This window comes from Clupea harengus, chromosome 7, assembly GCF_900700415.2.
Source record: "Clupea harengus chromosome 7, Ch_v2.0.2, whole genome shotgun sequence".
Classification (NCBI taxonomy): domain Eukaryota; kingdom Metazoa; phylum Chordata; class Actinopteri; order Clupeiformes; family Clupeidae; genus Clupea; species Clupea harengus.
In genome coordinates, this window is record NC_045158.1 from 30,847,389 (window position 1) to 30,864,496 (window position 17,108).

General features: G+C 44.2%; 3 protein-coding genes across 3 annotated transcripts; 2 read left to right on the forward strand and 1 right to left on the reverse strand.

Annotated features, from left to right (window-relative positions):
* The first annotated feature begins 4,074 nt into the window (after positions 1 to 4,074).
* edf1 (endothelial differentiation-related factor 1) lies at positions 4,075 to 9,586 on the forward strand. Its single transcript, XM_012840967.3, has 5 exons — positions 4,075 to 4,325; positions 4,915 to 4,966; positions 5,291 to 5,451; positions 8,052 to 8,145; positions 9,174 to 9,586. The coding sequence occupies exons 1-5, from the start codon at positions 4,251 to 4,253 to the stop codon at positions 9,233 to 9,235; spliced, it is 444 nt and encodes a 147-aa protein (XP_012696421.1). The 5' UTR covers positions 4,075 to 4,250; the 3' UTR covers positions 9,236 to 9,586.
* Positions 9,587 to 9,684: 98 nt separating this feature from the next.
* LOC116221196 (putative uncharacterized protein BRD3OS) lies at positions 9,685 to 11,932 on the forward strand. Its single transcript, XM_031571150.2, has one exon. The coding sequence runs from the start codon at positions 11,426 to 11,428 to the stop codon at positions 11,681 to 11,683; it is 258 nt and encodes an 85-aa protein (XP_031427010.1). The 5' UTR covers positions 9,685 to 11,425; the 3' UTR covers positions 11,684 to 11,932.
* A 6-nt stretch (positions 11,933 to 11,938) lies between these two features.
* Positions 11,939 to 14,684, reverse strand: LOC116220986 (P-selectin glycoprotein ligand 1-like). Its single transcript, XM_031569925.2, has 3 exons — positions 14,616 to 14,684; positions 14,227 to 14,454; positions 11,939 to 14,181 (listed from the first exon to the last, which is right to left on the reverse strand). The coding sequence occupies exons 1-3, from the start codon at positions 14,682 to 14,684 to the stop codon at positions 13,735 to 13,737; spliced, it is 744 nt and encodes a 247-aa protein (XP_031425785.1). The 3' UTR covers positions 11,939 to 13,734.
* Between the last annotated feature and the right edge of the window lie 2,424 nt (positions 14,685 to 17,108).

The following is a 17,108-nucleotide window of genomic DNA, read 5'->3' on the forward strand; positions in this document are numbered from 1 at the left end:
ATTTGGCCCAGATTATATACAGTATATATTATACACAAGGCTGGCAACTGGCATTAAGGAGAACTTTCCTTATGTTTTGTTTCACTCAATCTCTCTCCCTCTCTCTCTCTCTCTCTCTCTCTCTCCCTCTCTCTCTCCCTGTCTGTCTCTCTCTCTCTCCCTGTCTGCTGTCTGTCTGTCTGTCTGTCTGTCTGTCTGTCTGTCTGTCTGCCTGTCTGTCTGTCTGTCTGCCTGTCTGTCTGTCTGTCTGTCTGTGTCTCTTTGCATTGTTCTTGTGTGGGGTATAATCCTTTGGCTTTTGGAAGTGTTACTTTCCATAAGAGCTTCATTGAACCTGATCATAAAATGTCTTTGACAGAATCAGAACAGTTTATTTTTGTGCTTTCTTTCTTTCTTCTCTGATGAATGTACACACCCAATAAGCAATACAATACCGTGTTTTTAAACCTGCTCCAAATAGTCTTGATTCATAGCTAATGGGACACGTGTGTGTGTGTGTGGTGTGTGTGTGTGTGTGTGTGGGCATTGCATAGCATTGAACAAGAGTTGTAGCTGTGCATTTGCAGTGATAAATATACTCTTATCTGTTGTAACCTGCAGTCACACCCAGCATAGTGTCCTGTCCAGACACAGCACACACACACACACACACACACACACACACACACACACACACAAACATACACACACACACACACACACACACATCTTGTCAGTGGGCACACACACACACACACACACACACATCTTGTCAGTGGGCACACACACACACACACACACACCCTAACCCTCAGTCACTCCTTGCAGGCCGAGTGGTTGCCATGGTACCGGGCGGGCAGCTGTCCGTGCCACTCCCCCTGTCAGCGCCCCATTTATGCCCGCGTGCGATCAGGTAACTAACGGCCGTGGCAGCCACCTGACTCAGCAGTCTATAAATACCCTCTGGACACGAGCAGGCAGCAACACATTTGGTGCAGGCCAGGGCTAGCAACATACCACAGCCTCCTTCTATGCCTTCCGTTCACAGCCAGAGGAAGAGGAAGGTGCAGGCCGGCTGTGTACTCTTCATGAAGTCACTCATTGAGTGATGACTGAGAGCACGGGCCTAGAGTCCTCCTCCTGTCACTCAGGCCACACGCAGACGAGGAGCGCTCCTCAGGGCACACACACACACACACACACACACACACACACACACACACACACACACACACACACACACACACACACACACACACACACACACACACAGACACACACACACACACACACACACACACACACACACACACACAGACACACACACACACACACACACACACACACACACACACACAGACACACACACACACACACACACACACACACACACACACACACACACACACACACATCTGCAGACGAGGATCGGTCCCCAGGGCCCTTCCTAGCAGAGCCACTTCAAAAGTAGACATGTTTAAGGTTCAAAAGTAGACATGTTTAAGGTTCAAAAGTAGACATGTTTAAGGTTTGTCACATGACTGACCTTGACTTTGCCTCCAAACGTAATCTCTAAGACCATTGACCACTAGTTCCAGCCTTTACAAATTGGCCCTGAAGTGTGGCTCGACTAATAATTAAACTCTAAATATGGACTGCAGCTATTTGGCACCATATTTGTGGGACCCCGTTGACATATTTGTTGTCCTAAAAGTGCTATGCTTTTAAGAGGTCTCACTGAAGAAAGGCAAAGCAAAGTAGATGATTAAATGTTAAACATGTTTATGCTTAGTAATGTAAGAACTCTAATACCCATAATGCTTTGCGGGTAATTGGGATATATACTAGAAAGCAAGGAAAAGGAGAGTTATTCGTTGTGGCTGGAGTTTGAGTAAAAGTCTTCTCAGTTCGAACTCGTGTGTCCGTGATTCTTTATACGTCTACTACACCAAGAACCTATTCCCGGAGAGATCAAGGGTTACAGTAACATGCCCTGACCTGGAGCTTCAAGTTAACATTCAGTAATTGTTTTTAAAAATACACATTGGAATCCTCTGGTTCATCTGCTCCCAAGCTACAGGCAGAAACTAAAATCTGCAAAGCCTGTGGTGAAAACTGTGAGGAAATGGACCAACGAGTCAAAGCTGGAGCTACAGGCCTGCTTTATCTGCACTGACTAGTGTGTTTTTGAGTCTGGACGAACTCAAGGACACTGTGACGTCATACATCAGTTTTTGCGAAGGCATGTGTGTACACACCAAAACGTACTGCATCTTTAATAACAATAAACCATGGTTCACAGCAAAGCTCAAGCAGCTTCGTCAAGCCAAAAAGGAGGCCTTCAGGAGTGGGGACAGGATCCTGTACAACCAGGCCAGAAACACACTGACTAAGGAGATCAGAGTAGCAAAGAGAAGCTACTCTGAAAAGCTGAAAATCAGGTTTTCAGCTAACGACCCTGGTTCAGTGTGGAGAGGCCTGCAGGACATCACCAACTATAAGAAATCCTCCCCCCACTCCATGAAGAACCCCCAACTGGCTGACGATCTGAATGTGTTTTACTGCAGGTTTGATCACCCCACATTCACACCCCTCACCCGCTCCAACTCAGACTTCACACAATCACCTGCACCCCCTGTTATCACCTCCCCCCTCCCCCCTGCACTGACGGTCTGTGAAGAGGATGTGTCCCAGCTCTTTCAGAGACAGAAGATAAAACAGGCTCCAGGCTCCAGGCCCAGACGGTGTGTCACCCTCCTGTCTGAAAGCCTGCGCTGATCAGCCGGCCCCCATCTTCACACGGATCTTCAACAGATCTAGCTGTGTGAAGTCCCCTCCTGCTTCAAGCGCTCCACCATCATCCCAGTCCCCAAGAAACTACATCACTGGACTGAATGACTACAGGCCCGTCGCCCTGACGTCTGTGGTCATGAAGTCCTTTGAGAGACTGGTGTTGACCCATCTGAAGGGCATCACAGGCCCCCCTGCTGGACCCTCTGCAGTTTGCCTACAGAGCAAACAGGTCAGTGGATGATGCAGTCAACATGGGGCTGCACTACCTCCTGCAACACCTCGACTCCCCAGGGACCTATGCAAGAATGCTGTTCGTGGACTTCAGCTCGGCGTTCAACACCATCATCCCAGAAGTCCTCCTCACCAAACTCACCCAGCTCACTGTGCCCGCCTCCACTTGTCAGTGTATTGTTATATTGTTTTGTGTTGTGATGTATATTTTGTGTAATATGTGTAAGCACACTGAGAGCCACTGTACCAAGACAAATTCCTTGTTTGTGCAAACTTACTTGGCCAATAAAACCTGATTCTGAATCGTTATTTAATCTGGAATAAGTTTCATCTTGGAGTTGGTCATATAGGTGTATTTTCATAAATATTGTAATATTGTTTCATCTGGGAAATTGTTTCAGGAGGGATTCAATTAGTTTCCAGTTGGAATAATTGACTGATGCCTTTCCATATTGAAAGTGCTCGGATCAGCTCATATCTCATGCAAGTAGATATCCTATAGGTTTAAATAGAGTCAATACATCGAATGTACTACATCAAGAGGGAGATGAGCTCCAATACATATGCATCTATATATGTATGTTTTACTTTACGTATATCTATATCACATCTGCACTAATCACCATTATTGCTGCTCATGTTCTTACTGCTCATACCACTTATATCTTATGTCATACTGTATATACCCTATTTATCTATATTTATATTACCATTTGCACATAGGCTACTCTGCACTCTTCTGCTTTGCACTTCTGGTTAGATGCTAACTGCATTTCGTTGCCTCAGTACTGACAATAAAGTTGAATCTAATCTAATCTAATATATGCATTAAAATGCTGCATCTTTTCCATACTCCTAAACAGCGCCAAGACACCATAAACCCCATTATTTAGAGGGGGTCAAATGGACTTATGTAGTTATTTATTATTTACTATTTCTGCGCATTCATTTGAGTCCTCTGGGTCCTCCTGTCAACATGGTCGACGCAGATCACAAGTTCTGAGGGGTGTGTAGTTTTGGGCACAGCATGAGCATACGCATTGCGTTGAGTGTGCGACGGTTTAACCAGCGTGCATAGCCAATGACGCACACACGCCCGGTACGTTTTCTTGTTTAGCAACGTGGATTGCTGCTGCCCACACTAGCTAGCTGTTTTGGGGCTGTAAAGCTACGTACGACGGCTTCTGAGCAACTGTTTGGGAACTGAGAATACTTATTTTTATTAACTTTAAATCAGAATTTAGAACATGGCCGAAAGCGACTGGGATACTGTTACTGTCCTGAGGAAGAAGGGCTCTGCGGCACAGTCGAAGTCCAAACAGGTAACGTTAGCTAGCGTTAAGTTAGCAGGCTAGCTTTATCTGGTATGTTGTTAGCTAGTAGGCCTAGACTGACGTTAGCCATCTTTGTAACTCTCGGTCTGTGTCGCATGTTATGTTGCTAGTTAACACGAGAGCTGTTGCTAACTCGGTTGATATTCTAAATAGTATTTTCCGAGTCTTGTCTACAAATGGCGTAATGGCGTTAGCCTTGCTCAATATGTGCTCAATATGTAACAACAGTGCCAAGTTAGCTTTATGTCTGAATCACTGGTCACATTTTTTGTAGTTTGTCATCATCTCAAACTCTTTATTTGGACATTAACCAGTTGACCAGCACGATGTGTGAAATGGATAGATACATAGCTCACGTGTAGCTTCTCTGCAAGGCACTATCACGCAATGAAAGACGACGACCAGATAACCTATATGAAGTTACTTTGGTATTAGCGACATCAGCTACATCAGCACAATGAATCGTTGACTCCAGCACGGTAGTGGTTAGCCACGCTTAAGTTAAACGACGCAACACGAATAGCCTACAGCAGCAGAGCTGCATATTGATCTCTTTGCCCTCTCTTTTGTTTTAAAGGCTGTGACTGCTGCCATGAGAAAAGGCGAAGATGTGGAAACGTCGAAGAAATGTAAGCTCTTGACGTGCATTCAATACAATTTACTTGTTACTAATTTCCTTCTTCCTGGAATCAGAATCTTCTCAAATGCAGTGGTTATGTCTTAGTGTATGGGCTCCCAGCCCTTCACGCATCTCCCTTCCCAAGCATATTATCTATCTATCTATCTATCTATCTATCTATCTCTAGTTCATGTCATCATAACGCTGTTGAAGCTGGAGACTACCAAGCTACAATATAAGCACAGTCCATAGAGATAACCATTACAATGTGTGTGTGTGTGTGTGTGTGTGTGTGTGTGTGTGTGTTGTGCGTGCGTGTGTGTGTGTGTGTCAGGGTCTGCAGGACAGAACAAGCAGCACCTGGTGACCAAGAACACGGCGAAGCTGGACCGTGAGACGGAGGAGCTGCACCACGTCAGAGTCCCACATGAGGTGGGCAAGGTCATCCAGATTGGCCGCGCCAACAAAGGCCTCACACAGAAAGACCTGGCTACTGTGAGTGTGTACACACACACACACACACACACACACACACTCCTCCTCTCATCAGTAAAACACTCACACCACTCCTCTCATATCTTCTACTGTCATCACGCTCTCTCACTCATTTACTCACTCGGCCACTCCTTTCATCACTCTCTCACTCCTTTCATCACTCTCTCACTCCTTTCATCACTCTCTCACTCCTTTCATCACTCTCTCTCACTCCTTTCATCACTCTCTCTCACTCCTTTCATCACTCTCTCACTCCTTTCATCGCTCTCTCACTCCTTTCATCACTCTCTCTCACTCCTTTCATCACTCTCTCTCACTCCTTTCATCACTCTCTCACTCCTTTCATCGCTCGCTCACCCACTCTCATCAATCACTCACTCATCACTTACTCACCCTCATCACTCACTCAGAAATGCCAGCTCGTACGAATTGATCAGTACTAGGGCTGGGCGGTATGACGGTATATACCGTGCAACGGTAGAAATGTGTCTACCGGGAGAGATTTGACTATACCGTTTCAACCGCGGTATACTCTTATTTTGAAATCCAATCGATTTATTTTTAGATAATGACCACCAAAGTATACATCATCCCGTTTATTATACAGTTACTCGCCAAAACGATAGAAGACATTCCTCCAAAATACCTCTTAAACGATTTTGTTGCTGTTTTGTGATTTCCGCTTAGAAAAAATAGTTCTTCAGGCAAATAGAACTTTCAAGTTTCAGGTGTTGCGTAGCAACCCATTACTTGCTGAATTCAAGTTACGTTAAATGACCGGACTACTTGCAGAATGATATGATGAAGCACAAAACCCGTTGCCAATGACAGCGGTCATTACTTTTTCGCAGCAGTGAAAATAAAGAAATTACAGACTTGCGAACGTCGGGGTCGCCCATTCGAATCAATGGAACTTTTGTGAACATTCTGAAGAGCCGTATAATACGATGCCCGGTACAATTTGTAAGCACATAACCTGCAAGAGCTTTCATGCCTACTTGTTGAGTAATCCTCGACTGTTGGGAAAGGTTCAATATACTGAAATATATGGACTGAAAAGTGTCTAGTGTAGCCATTTCCTCACGCTGTAGATTAGGCTAATTCATTGAAAATTGTAGACAGATTCTTTGCAAGCCAGTTGGACATAGCTAGGATAAGTGAATTGCTAAGTGAAATGTTTTAGCTTACATATAGAATCTTCCATTTTCGCGGTAAAGGTCAAATATAAGTGTAGAAGAAGAGCAACAGCAGAACAAGCATAAACCCGACCGGTGAGGCAGAGGTACTGTTTGCCTCCGTGTTTTTTCACTGCGGTTTTATGTCAGATCAGCAAGACTAAGTAGGTTCTACGCATGCGCTCAACCCAGTTTGTGAGAGATTGCGCAATCGCTGCCTCACCGTCTCCTGTCAGTTTGAACAGGACATGCGCAAATTCAGCGATTTTGATTATAAAAATGCTTGCAATGATTGGAATCATGCAGAAAATATATTTATAGCACAGATCAGGTCCTATAGAGGTCCTTTCTTTTGTCTCCCCCTCATACTTTTCTTTACTGTTTTCTTGAAATGTAATAAACTACAAACACATCTATCATTGATTAAATATGACTTTAACTGATAACATAATGGAATATAGCCAGGACAGCCTTACAGTCACGACACTTTGTGTTGCGTTGCTTCGCGTCGAGGTCTGTCTGATCACAAAATTCATAGTTTACCCACCTCTAATTTTACCACTACAGCCCTGTATGTCGCCATATAAAGAAAATGTTTTTCTCATCATTATTGCGTTAACATATGGACACACATTGAAAAGAAAGTTTTAACACTTGAGTTATCTTCTGAAAGTACATTAAAGAACCACTGAAAGCCATATAAACACTGGACTAAATGCCACAGAAAGATTTTTTCTTTTTTTTTTTTACATGCACTTTGCTTTAATTTTACTATTTAAAGATTCAATGGAAAAGTTCAGTACAATTCGCCACCGCTGAAGTGTCCTTATTTTAAAAAAAAACTCAAATCTGGTCACCCTACGTATAATAAACCGTGATATATACCGTAACCGTGATATAAAATTACATATACCGTGATAGAAGATTTTGGCCATATCGCCCACCCCTAATCAGTACTAATACAAAAATGTGGTGGAAATACGGCGATACGAATATGATAACTAACTCACTACTGATCTTTCTCACTTACTCCTTCACTGTCTCATTAGACGGCTAACTCACTACTGATCTTTCTCACTTACTCATTCACTGTCTCATTAGACGGCTAACTCACTACTGATCTTACTCACTCATTCACTCATTCACTGTCTCATTAGACGGCTAACTCACTACTGATCTTACTCACTCATTCATTCATTCATTCACTCATTAGACGGCTAACTCACTACTGATCTTTCTCACTTACTCATTCACTGTCTCATTAGACGGCTAACTCACTACTGATCTTACTCATTCACTCATTCACTCATTCAGCCTCTCCGTCTGCTTCAACTGTCTACATATATAATTAACTCTGCCTTCATTTCAAATGTATTTATTCATTTCAAAATTCCTCCGATTTTTATTTTCATTTTTTTGTTTCAGAAAATCAATGAAAAGCCTCAGATAATCGCGGACTACGAGGCGGGAAAGGCCATCCCAAATAACCAGATAATGAGCAAAATTGAGCGTGCTATTGGTGCGTATGAACATCTTTGAATAAACAGTAATGTCAATAGTGATTTCCATATAGAGGTTGGTGAATGAATCAGAATCAGGTTTTTATTGGCCAAGTAAGTTTGCACAAACAAGGAATTTGACTTGGTAAAGTGACTCTCAGTGTGCTTACACAAAATATACAACACAACACAATACAATACAATACAATACAAACACACATAACAGTGCAACAGTGCAATGGACTAAGGAGTTTAAGAAAGTATGTACAAGGCGGAATGGCTATATACAGTAGCTGTGAAATGTTGCACAACAGCAGTGCAAAGAAGAAGTGGAGAGTGCGAGAAGTGCAGGGATAAATATATAAATATAAATATATATGCTACAGTGGGTTGAGAATGAGAGTGCTTGTGTCCTCTGGGCCGGTTACCAAAGCATGTTGTGTTCTTGCCCTGTATAGTTACAGAAGTGTTCATATTGAACCCTTCATCATGCCAATTGTTAGTGTGATGCTAGTAATTTATGACGCCTTTTATACGTGTGATTTACGTTTCTTATGGCATAGTGTTTGCATCTCCTTCACTTGTCCGTATTATGAATAGACCGTTAATATAATTAGGGGCGGCAGTGGTACAGGAGGTAAAGAAGTCGTTTAGTAATCAGAAGGTTGCTAGTTCAATTCCCTGTCGAAGTGTCCTTGAGCAAGGCACTGAACCCCGAATTGCTCCTGATGTGCAGTGTGCCATCAGTGTAAATGTAAATAATGTGTATACATTGTAAGTCGCACATATGTAAGTCGCTTTGGATAAAAGCGTCTGCTAAATGACTAAATGTAAATGTAAAATAATTGATAATATAATATAATTGATTGTTATTTATTATTATTTAGCTGTGGCAGTTAATGTCCACAGCAACCTACATTTTTAGCTGTCTGTTGCTGCCTCTACTGTCTCGTTGTTTTTGTGACAATGACAAATAAAGTACTTTGAACTTTCTGTACTATTAATGTATGTTTTGTATATGTTAATATTTTCTTTTGTTGGTCCTCAGGTTTAAAATTGCGTGGAAGGGAGATTGGGCAACCTATGGAGCCAGGCCCCAAGAAGAAATGAGGATTAAAACCTCGAAGACACATTCTTCACTTTCGCCTTTAATTTCATCTGGAAAGTCCTGACCAAAGACAAGGTGACGAGGTTTAAGGCGTCCAAGCTAACTGTCATGAGAGTATGGCCTAAGGCTTTGAAATACACTGCATTGTCAAAAATCACACGCACTGCAAAAAGTCCTTGTCTCGCATTTTGTTAACTTAAGTTAATTCACCGTGGATGAGAAGAATCTTTAGGTAAATCAATGCAGGCACTTCGTCAGATAATGATCAACTGTTGTTCATTTATGTGAAGAAGTGGACTTGGGTGAAAGTCATTGAATGTCTTCTAACACAATAAACACAGCATTTTGATTACCATCGTCTTCCAAAGTTGAATCTGGCATTTTAAAAGTCAATGAATGTGAAAAAAAGATTTCAAGCATGAAGGACTTTTTTTTTTTTTTTTTTTTAAAGTAAATTAGACTACACTGGGAGACATTGGTTAATCTGCTTCATGTAGTTTTTAGTTTATTTTTTTTAATCTGGTAGTTACAGTAAAGTATTCTAGTACTTCAGAACGGGATTAGCAATGTTGGCCAGCTGTGTGGTTTTCAACATTGTTTTTTTGTCTGTGTGTGTGTGTGTGAGTGAGTGTGTTTTGGTTGTGTGAAGTACTTGCTATGAAATGGTGTATCCTATGTTTGAATAAAATGACATTTAGAGTTTAGAGAAATTAACGTTTTATTATGAAAAGGTAGTGGTTACCTCTGGATTGGACTCAAAAGGGCCTGTTTATCCTGTGCCCTTGTATTATACAATTAGCCTAACCTCCAACTGCAGAGGAGCTTTTGTCCACAAGATGGTACCCTGTTTTACCCACATTTCCCCCCAAGCAGACTGAGTGTGAGTGTGAGTGTGAGTGTGACTGCTTGTGAGTGTGACTGCTTGTGAGTGTGAGTGAGTGAGTGTGAGTGCTTGTGAGTGTGAGTGTATGCTGGTGGGAAAGAGACTGACGTCTGTCACCAATTAAGAGGCTGTAATATGTCTCATAACCACATGACCAAACTGCACAGCATGTGGTAACTTTGATAACAGGAGAATTATCAATAAAGTTATGCCAAACCATAAACCTAATTAAAATAGGCTTACCTCAATAGTGTATTTTCATCCACATGATTTCAAAAGCCATCTGTGCTAAACAACAAGCATTGGGGACTGATGAAAGTCAGATCACTGGCATTAATTGCGTGGCGGCTGGCATCTAAAAAAAAGTTTAGACCTCATGGTACTAAATGCACTACTACTAAATGAATAAAATAATACTAAATTTGATATTGATAATTAAAAATGCTTTAATGGACATGTGTAATCTTTATTTAAGACGATCGAGAGCACGGGTCTGTTTTTGAAATGTATAAAACGTAGTGCAATTACAAAGAGGAGGAATAAGTACGGGGAAATGAGAACGGTGAAATAGTGTTTGCTTTTCTGATCTCTCTTAAAGCCTAAAGCCACTGGCCTTAATGGTGAATGTTTAAGTAATGTATGTCTATTCAGCAGCGCACACGCGCTGATGCCAAGCTCTATCCCGGCTGCTTCAAGCAGGAACGGAACATCAACAGTAGAAGAATCTGCTCGGAAGAAAATAGAAACGGCCTTCGTTGCCATAGCAGATGAAGCTACTGTCTGTAGCTGGCAACCTCATGCTAGTAGTAACGGAGCAAGCTTGAAAGATAAATGTGCTTGCTGTAACAGATGTCTGTACATAGCTAGCCAGTAAATCGGCATGGAATAATGACACACCTGTGAACATCTGTGCCTGCACCATTCCTGAGGACGACTAGCGGAATAACCAAACGGTTGCTGCTTTGGAACGAAACGGGCCACTCCAGCCTGCTGGGATTACATTAGCTATAAGCTAACGTTAGCTGTCCTGTCTACCCAGAAGTTATCCCGGAGCAAGTCTAAAAATTCTCTGAACGGAATTCTGTTCGCTAAAGTGGTCAGAACCGTGGACATTTAGTTGTTAATGCTGCGCTGGAGATGCCACACAACGTAGTAACGTGAACGTTTCTGATCGAAGCGTCCAGCGCAGTGGGATTGTCGGGGGTGGTAAACATTAGACAAAACATTAAGATAAACTGTTTGACAGAGAAAAAATGTCAACTTCGAACAGAGCATACTTTGACTGCCTGAATCACACAACGTTGGAGAAATGACTGAGAGATACCCACTGGCAGAGAAGGCTCTGTCGGAGGGCTATGCCCGTCTCAGGTACAAGGACACGTCGTTGCTCATTTGGCAGCAGCAACAGATGGAGCTGGAGCAGGCGCCCCCCACCAACTACCTCAGCCGGAGCAAGAGCACCTGGTACAGCTCGAACGGCAATCAGGCCGTCGTGGTACGGGACAAAAACAAAGTCGAAGGGGGCACCGCCGAATCGGGACGCTCCAAAATATGTCTGATTATGTAATCCTATTTGTCACATGCAGTATTCATTACCAGCGTTATGGCAGCTGTAATCTCTCTATATCCAGACTATAGGCGCATTGAGACGATTAGTCTGTTTGAGAAGTATTGCTCTTAAATTCGAGGCCTTAAATGTGCTGACTGTAAGATTTTTTTCAACAGCAGTATTTTGCTTTTCTTTGAATGCCATAGTGAAATTAAAGTTAGTCATGACATTTGTTTGAAAGCCATCATAAAGTGTAACGCGACCAGACACTGGTATTTTTTCTTGGTTTATTTACGAAAAACAAGAGGGCTCAGGGAGTCAGAATTCCAGGTTAGCTTTTACATCAAACATTAGCATTAGCTCTGTAAGTCCGCCTGCAACCCCTCCTTAAATGTCCATCTTACATCTACGATAACTATGAATCTTAAGATTAAGACGGACATTTACATAATATAAACAGCTCAAAAAGTTTAAGAAAGATACTGTAAATTGGCATGCAATACACAAAAAGTTTTTTGTTTCTCCTCATATAAAATAAACTAAATATATCTCGAACCAGGACTAAAAACAAATTAATATGTGGTGAATATACATTTAGATTTATAGCATATATTTAGATCTCAGTCTTTCAACTCTACTGACATCACTCAAGGAAAACTCAACTTTATTATTCCAGAAGACACGGCTTCCAAAGGTACATGGGTAGAAAAGTGTGGGATATATATATATGTGTATAGATCACAGTAATTTGTTGTCTGTCATCTTTTTTTTTTTTGATTAATCATCTTAATTGGACATGAGGTCAAAGACAAATGAAGTAGTGGTAATCAGGTTAACACAACATACGTAAAAATCATCCTGTAATTGCAAGGAAGACTAGATTGTGTTACTCAGAATACACAAATCCAGGATAGCTTCAATGGTCTCAAAATGTCCCAATGTCACAGAAACATTATTCTGGCAGGCAGCGTTCACCCCTTTGATGATCGCTGCTATGGAGATCGCCATTTTGACAGTGTTACAAAATTCTGTTCAGTTGGAGAACGTTTAATGTTTACCATTGAAACTTAAGGCAACAATAACACATACATTGAAAACTCAAGAAAGAAAACATTATTCAATGCTTTGTGTACTGTATATAGAGAGCTATATTTGCAACCCACTGGAAATCTGCATAATCTAATGAGAATGCAACTGAAACAATTACTACATTCATCATTCATCAGTATGAGAAATGACTAAAATGGCACATGCCAAATAAGGGGTGGGGGGAGGGGCATAAGAGGAAGGTTGCAGGGATGAAAAAACTGTTCAAAACCCATCAACAACATGTTGAGATGCTGATCAGGCCAGGTTGAAGTCTGAGATGCTAGTCGGGGCTATTTGGGGATGCCATGGCAACAGCACTGTGATTGACATGATGCTCTTACGTCATGTGAGTGTTCTGATTCGTCATAAAGGGAACAAGCCACACACGCACAGGAAGCACAAAAGAAGTTGCAACCGCCCATCTTAACCTGATACCGAGGCCCTGTTGAATTAGGGACAGATGTCTCTTCTCTTCGTTAGCACGCCCACCCTTGATTGGACCTTCCTGAACTACAGAGGTTAAGGGATTTAGAACTACATACGCCATCATCATACTTGGAAAATCAGATACTTAACCAGGAAAATCAAATATATAAAAATCAAAAAACAAAAAACAACTGTATATTATGTATGATATACTTTTGAAAAAAAAAGATTTGACAAAATTATACATCAAATACTGACAAACTTGAGACACGAGCACCGGAAGAATTTTACAATCGGTGGAGTTAAAAAAAAAAAAAATGATAATAAAACGATGCCAAAGATCAGTGTTGAAACAGGTCGTAACTTGGCTACAGTTGCAGAGGCAGTCTGTTCAAACGCCTTCTGCTCCTAGGCCGAGTTTTCCCATCCGTACTACAGAGTCAAAGTTCGGGAGGGGGTGGGATGTGGTGTTGGGGGTGGGGGGGGTGTTGCATCTTCCCTTGGCACTCAAACTGAAACGTTCACAGCTAATACAGCATTCTGAGTCACTGTGTTCAGGCATGACCTGGGAAGTAATGCGAGTTGGAGTTCCTGTTGTGATGACCTGGGAAGTAATGCGAGTTGGAGTTCCTGCTTGTGATGACCTGGGAAGTAATGCGAGTTGTAGTTCCTGCTGTGGTGACCTGGGAAGTAATGCGAGTTGGAGTTCCTGTTAACTGTCTGTAAAAGCACGCAGGTATGGAATGTGGCGTGGGGCTGAAGAGAGGGGGAGAAGCCTGACGCTCCGCGGCGTGTGGTGCGCTAGCCTGAGACTCCGCGGCGTGTGGTGCGCTAGCCTGAGACTCCGCAGCGTGTGGTGGGCTAGCCTGTGGTGCGCTAGCCTGACGCTCCACGCCGTGTGGTGTGCTAGCCTGACGCTCCGCGGCGTGTGGTGGGCTAGCCTGACGCTCCACGCCGTGTGGTGTGCTAGCCTGAGACTCTGCGGCGTGTGGTGCGCTAGCCTGTGGTGCGCTAGCCTGACGCTCCACGCCGTGTGGTGTGCTAGCCTGACGCTCCGCGGCGTGTGGTGGGCTAGCCTGACGCTCCACGCCGTGTGGTGTGCTAGCCTGAGACTCTGCGGCGTGTGGTGCGCTAGCCTGAGACTCCGCGGCGTGTGGGGGGCTAGCCTGACGCTCCACGCTAGCCTGAGACTCCACGGCGTGTGGTGCGCTAGTCGTCCAGTCTGCCCGGCCCAAGGAGCCGCCTCCCAGGACTCGTCCTCCGCACAGATGCAACTAAAGAGCTCTTTGTTATGTATAGCTTCTTGGGACTATATGCACGAGTGTGTTTTAAACTATTGAACAAGCAACTCTTTTTTTTTTCTTCATTTTTTTTTTTGCTTTCATCTCTACAACTAAAATAATTCAAAAATATTTTTTTTTTTTTCTGGTGATACCAGGCATTTCCCTTTGAGGGCCAGCAAAATAAACCCTGACACGGTTGAGTCAGCTATATTTTCATACATATCTTCTTAACTCTGTGTGTACGGAGACATCTCTAAACACATTTTAAAATAAATGTCCTGTCATTGCAATGCTTCTTCTCTGCTGAAACAATCATGACAGCACACTACTTATTACTCCTTAAAAACAAAAACAAAAACAAAAACAAAGAAACATGGGAAATGTAGTTTGATGTACATAAAAGAGGTTGCGGGCAGGTGCACACACACACACACACACACATACAAGTTACACTCCCTCACATGCAGGCTTGAACACCTTTACACACGCGCACACACGCGCACACACACACACACACACATACAAGTTACACTCCCTCACATGCAGGCTTGAACACCTTTACACACGCGCACACACACACACACGCACACACACACACTCGGGGGGGAGGGGTGGTGGGGGCTCAGTCAGAGTCGCTGCTGTCGGAGCTGGATCCGCTGGAGCTGGAGCTGGAGTCCGAGGAGCTGCTGCTGGCGCTCAGACGGGACGGGCCTCCGGCTGGAACCGTGCCCGCCTTCTCTGCTGGGGCAGGGGGGACACATAACAGTGTTACACACGTACGCAGACACACATACACTACATCCTTCTCTGCTGGGGCAGGGGGGACACATAACAGTGTTACACACGTACGCAGGGGGGACACAGAACAGTGTTACACACATACGCAGGGGGGACACAGAACAGTGTTACACACACACGTACGCAGGGGGGACACAGAACAGTGTTACACACACACACGTACGCAGGGGGGACACAGAACAGTGTTACACACATACGCAGGGGGACACATAACAGTGTTACACACATACGCAGATGCAGGGGGGACACAGAACAGTGTTACACACATACGCAGGGGGGACACATAACAGTGTTACACACATACGCAGGGGGGACACAGAACAGTGTTACACACACACGCAGAGACACACACACACACACTACATATATTAGATATAGACCTCACATGTTAGAGACACTCGACACACAAGCTGAAGTGGCAAAATGGTCCGACAGAAAGCAGAGCATCAAACGGCCTTCAAGTCCATGCCCCGGTGCACTGTGGGTAATCACAGGGTGCAGCCTTCACACCTCTGTGGTGAAACTGAGATTTGAACCACATGTGCAGCGCACACACACACACACACACACACACACACACACACACACACACACACACACACACACACACACACACACACACAGTGTGCCTGACCTGCAGTTACCCACAATCCACCTGTGGGGACACAGGCTACTCACGTTGGAGCGCTCTCCCTGTGTGACCATATTACCACCATAATGGCCTGATCCCTCAAGGAGTGTCTGAAGACCCTCAACGCATATGGCGTCAGAGGGGGAGATGTTTGACATAAAGACAAGCTTACAAAAGTACCTTTTCAAAAATCTGACTGGCAAAACCTCTATTTGTTAATCAGTAATTTGAGCCCTTGAACCTCCAGTGTGATGCCAGCGATACACACACACATGATATGACTTCCACACGGTAGATCTGAAAGCTGGCTGGGTGGGTTAGTGTGAGGCGTGGTGAGGTGAGGTGAGGTGAGGTGAGGGGAGGTGGCATGCAACATTGAGCTACATCGAGCGTTCTGAAGAGCTGAAACCAGGAAGCTGCTGAGGATGCTGAGGCTGCCGCGCACCCGTAACCGTGGAGACGCATGAAGGAGGGAAGACATGCACAGGAGGGAGGATGGGACAGGAGAGAAAAGAAAAAAAGAAAAGACCAATCCACCTCCTCGGAGTCTGAGAGTTACTAAGGGAACGACCAACATGTCCTCCATCATCTCCGCTGCTACAGGCTGACACGCTGAAACCCACACACACACATTCACACCTCCATCTCCGCTGCTACAGGCTGACACGCTGAAACCCCAGCATGGACGGGGAGGGACACACACACACACACACACACTCACACACACACATACACACACACATTCACACGGAGCACACACACACACACTGAAACCCCAGCATGGAAGGGGGAGGACACACACACACACACACACACACACACACACACACACACACACACACACACACACACACACACACACACACACACAGGGAAGGAACCTGAGCACCTGTTTCTGCATTGATAGGCAAGGCGACCCTAAGCTTTATCAGTGAACTCTTAACTTCTGTCCATGGAGCCGACGGGCGGGCGGGCGGGCGGGCGGGCGGGCGGGTGGGCGTACCCGCTGGTTAAGAGCTGAAAGGAGATCAAAATGAGGAGGATGGGGGGGAAATGTCCATTCAGATGATGGAGCAAGTCAGGCTGGAGAGAATGAAAGCATGGTGAGAACCTCACAGTCCTGACGACACACACGCGTCTCCCTGGCCTACGTCACGTCACGTAACACAACCTAAGGTACCGCACCGCACCGCGCCGCGTCACGCCCCGTCCCGAC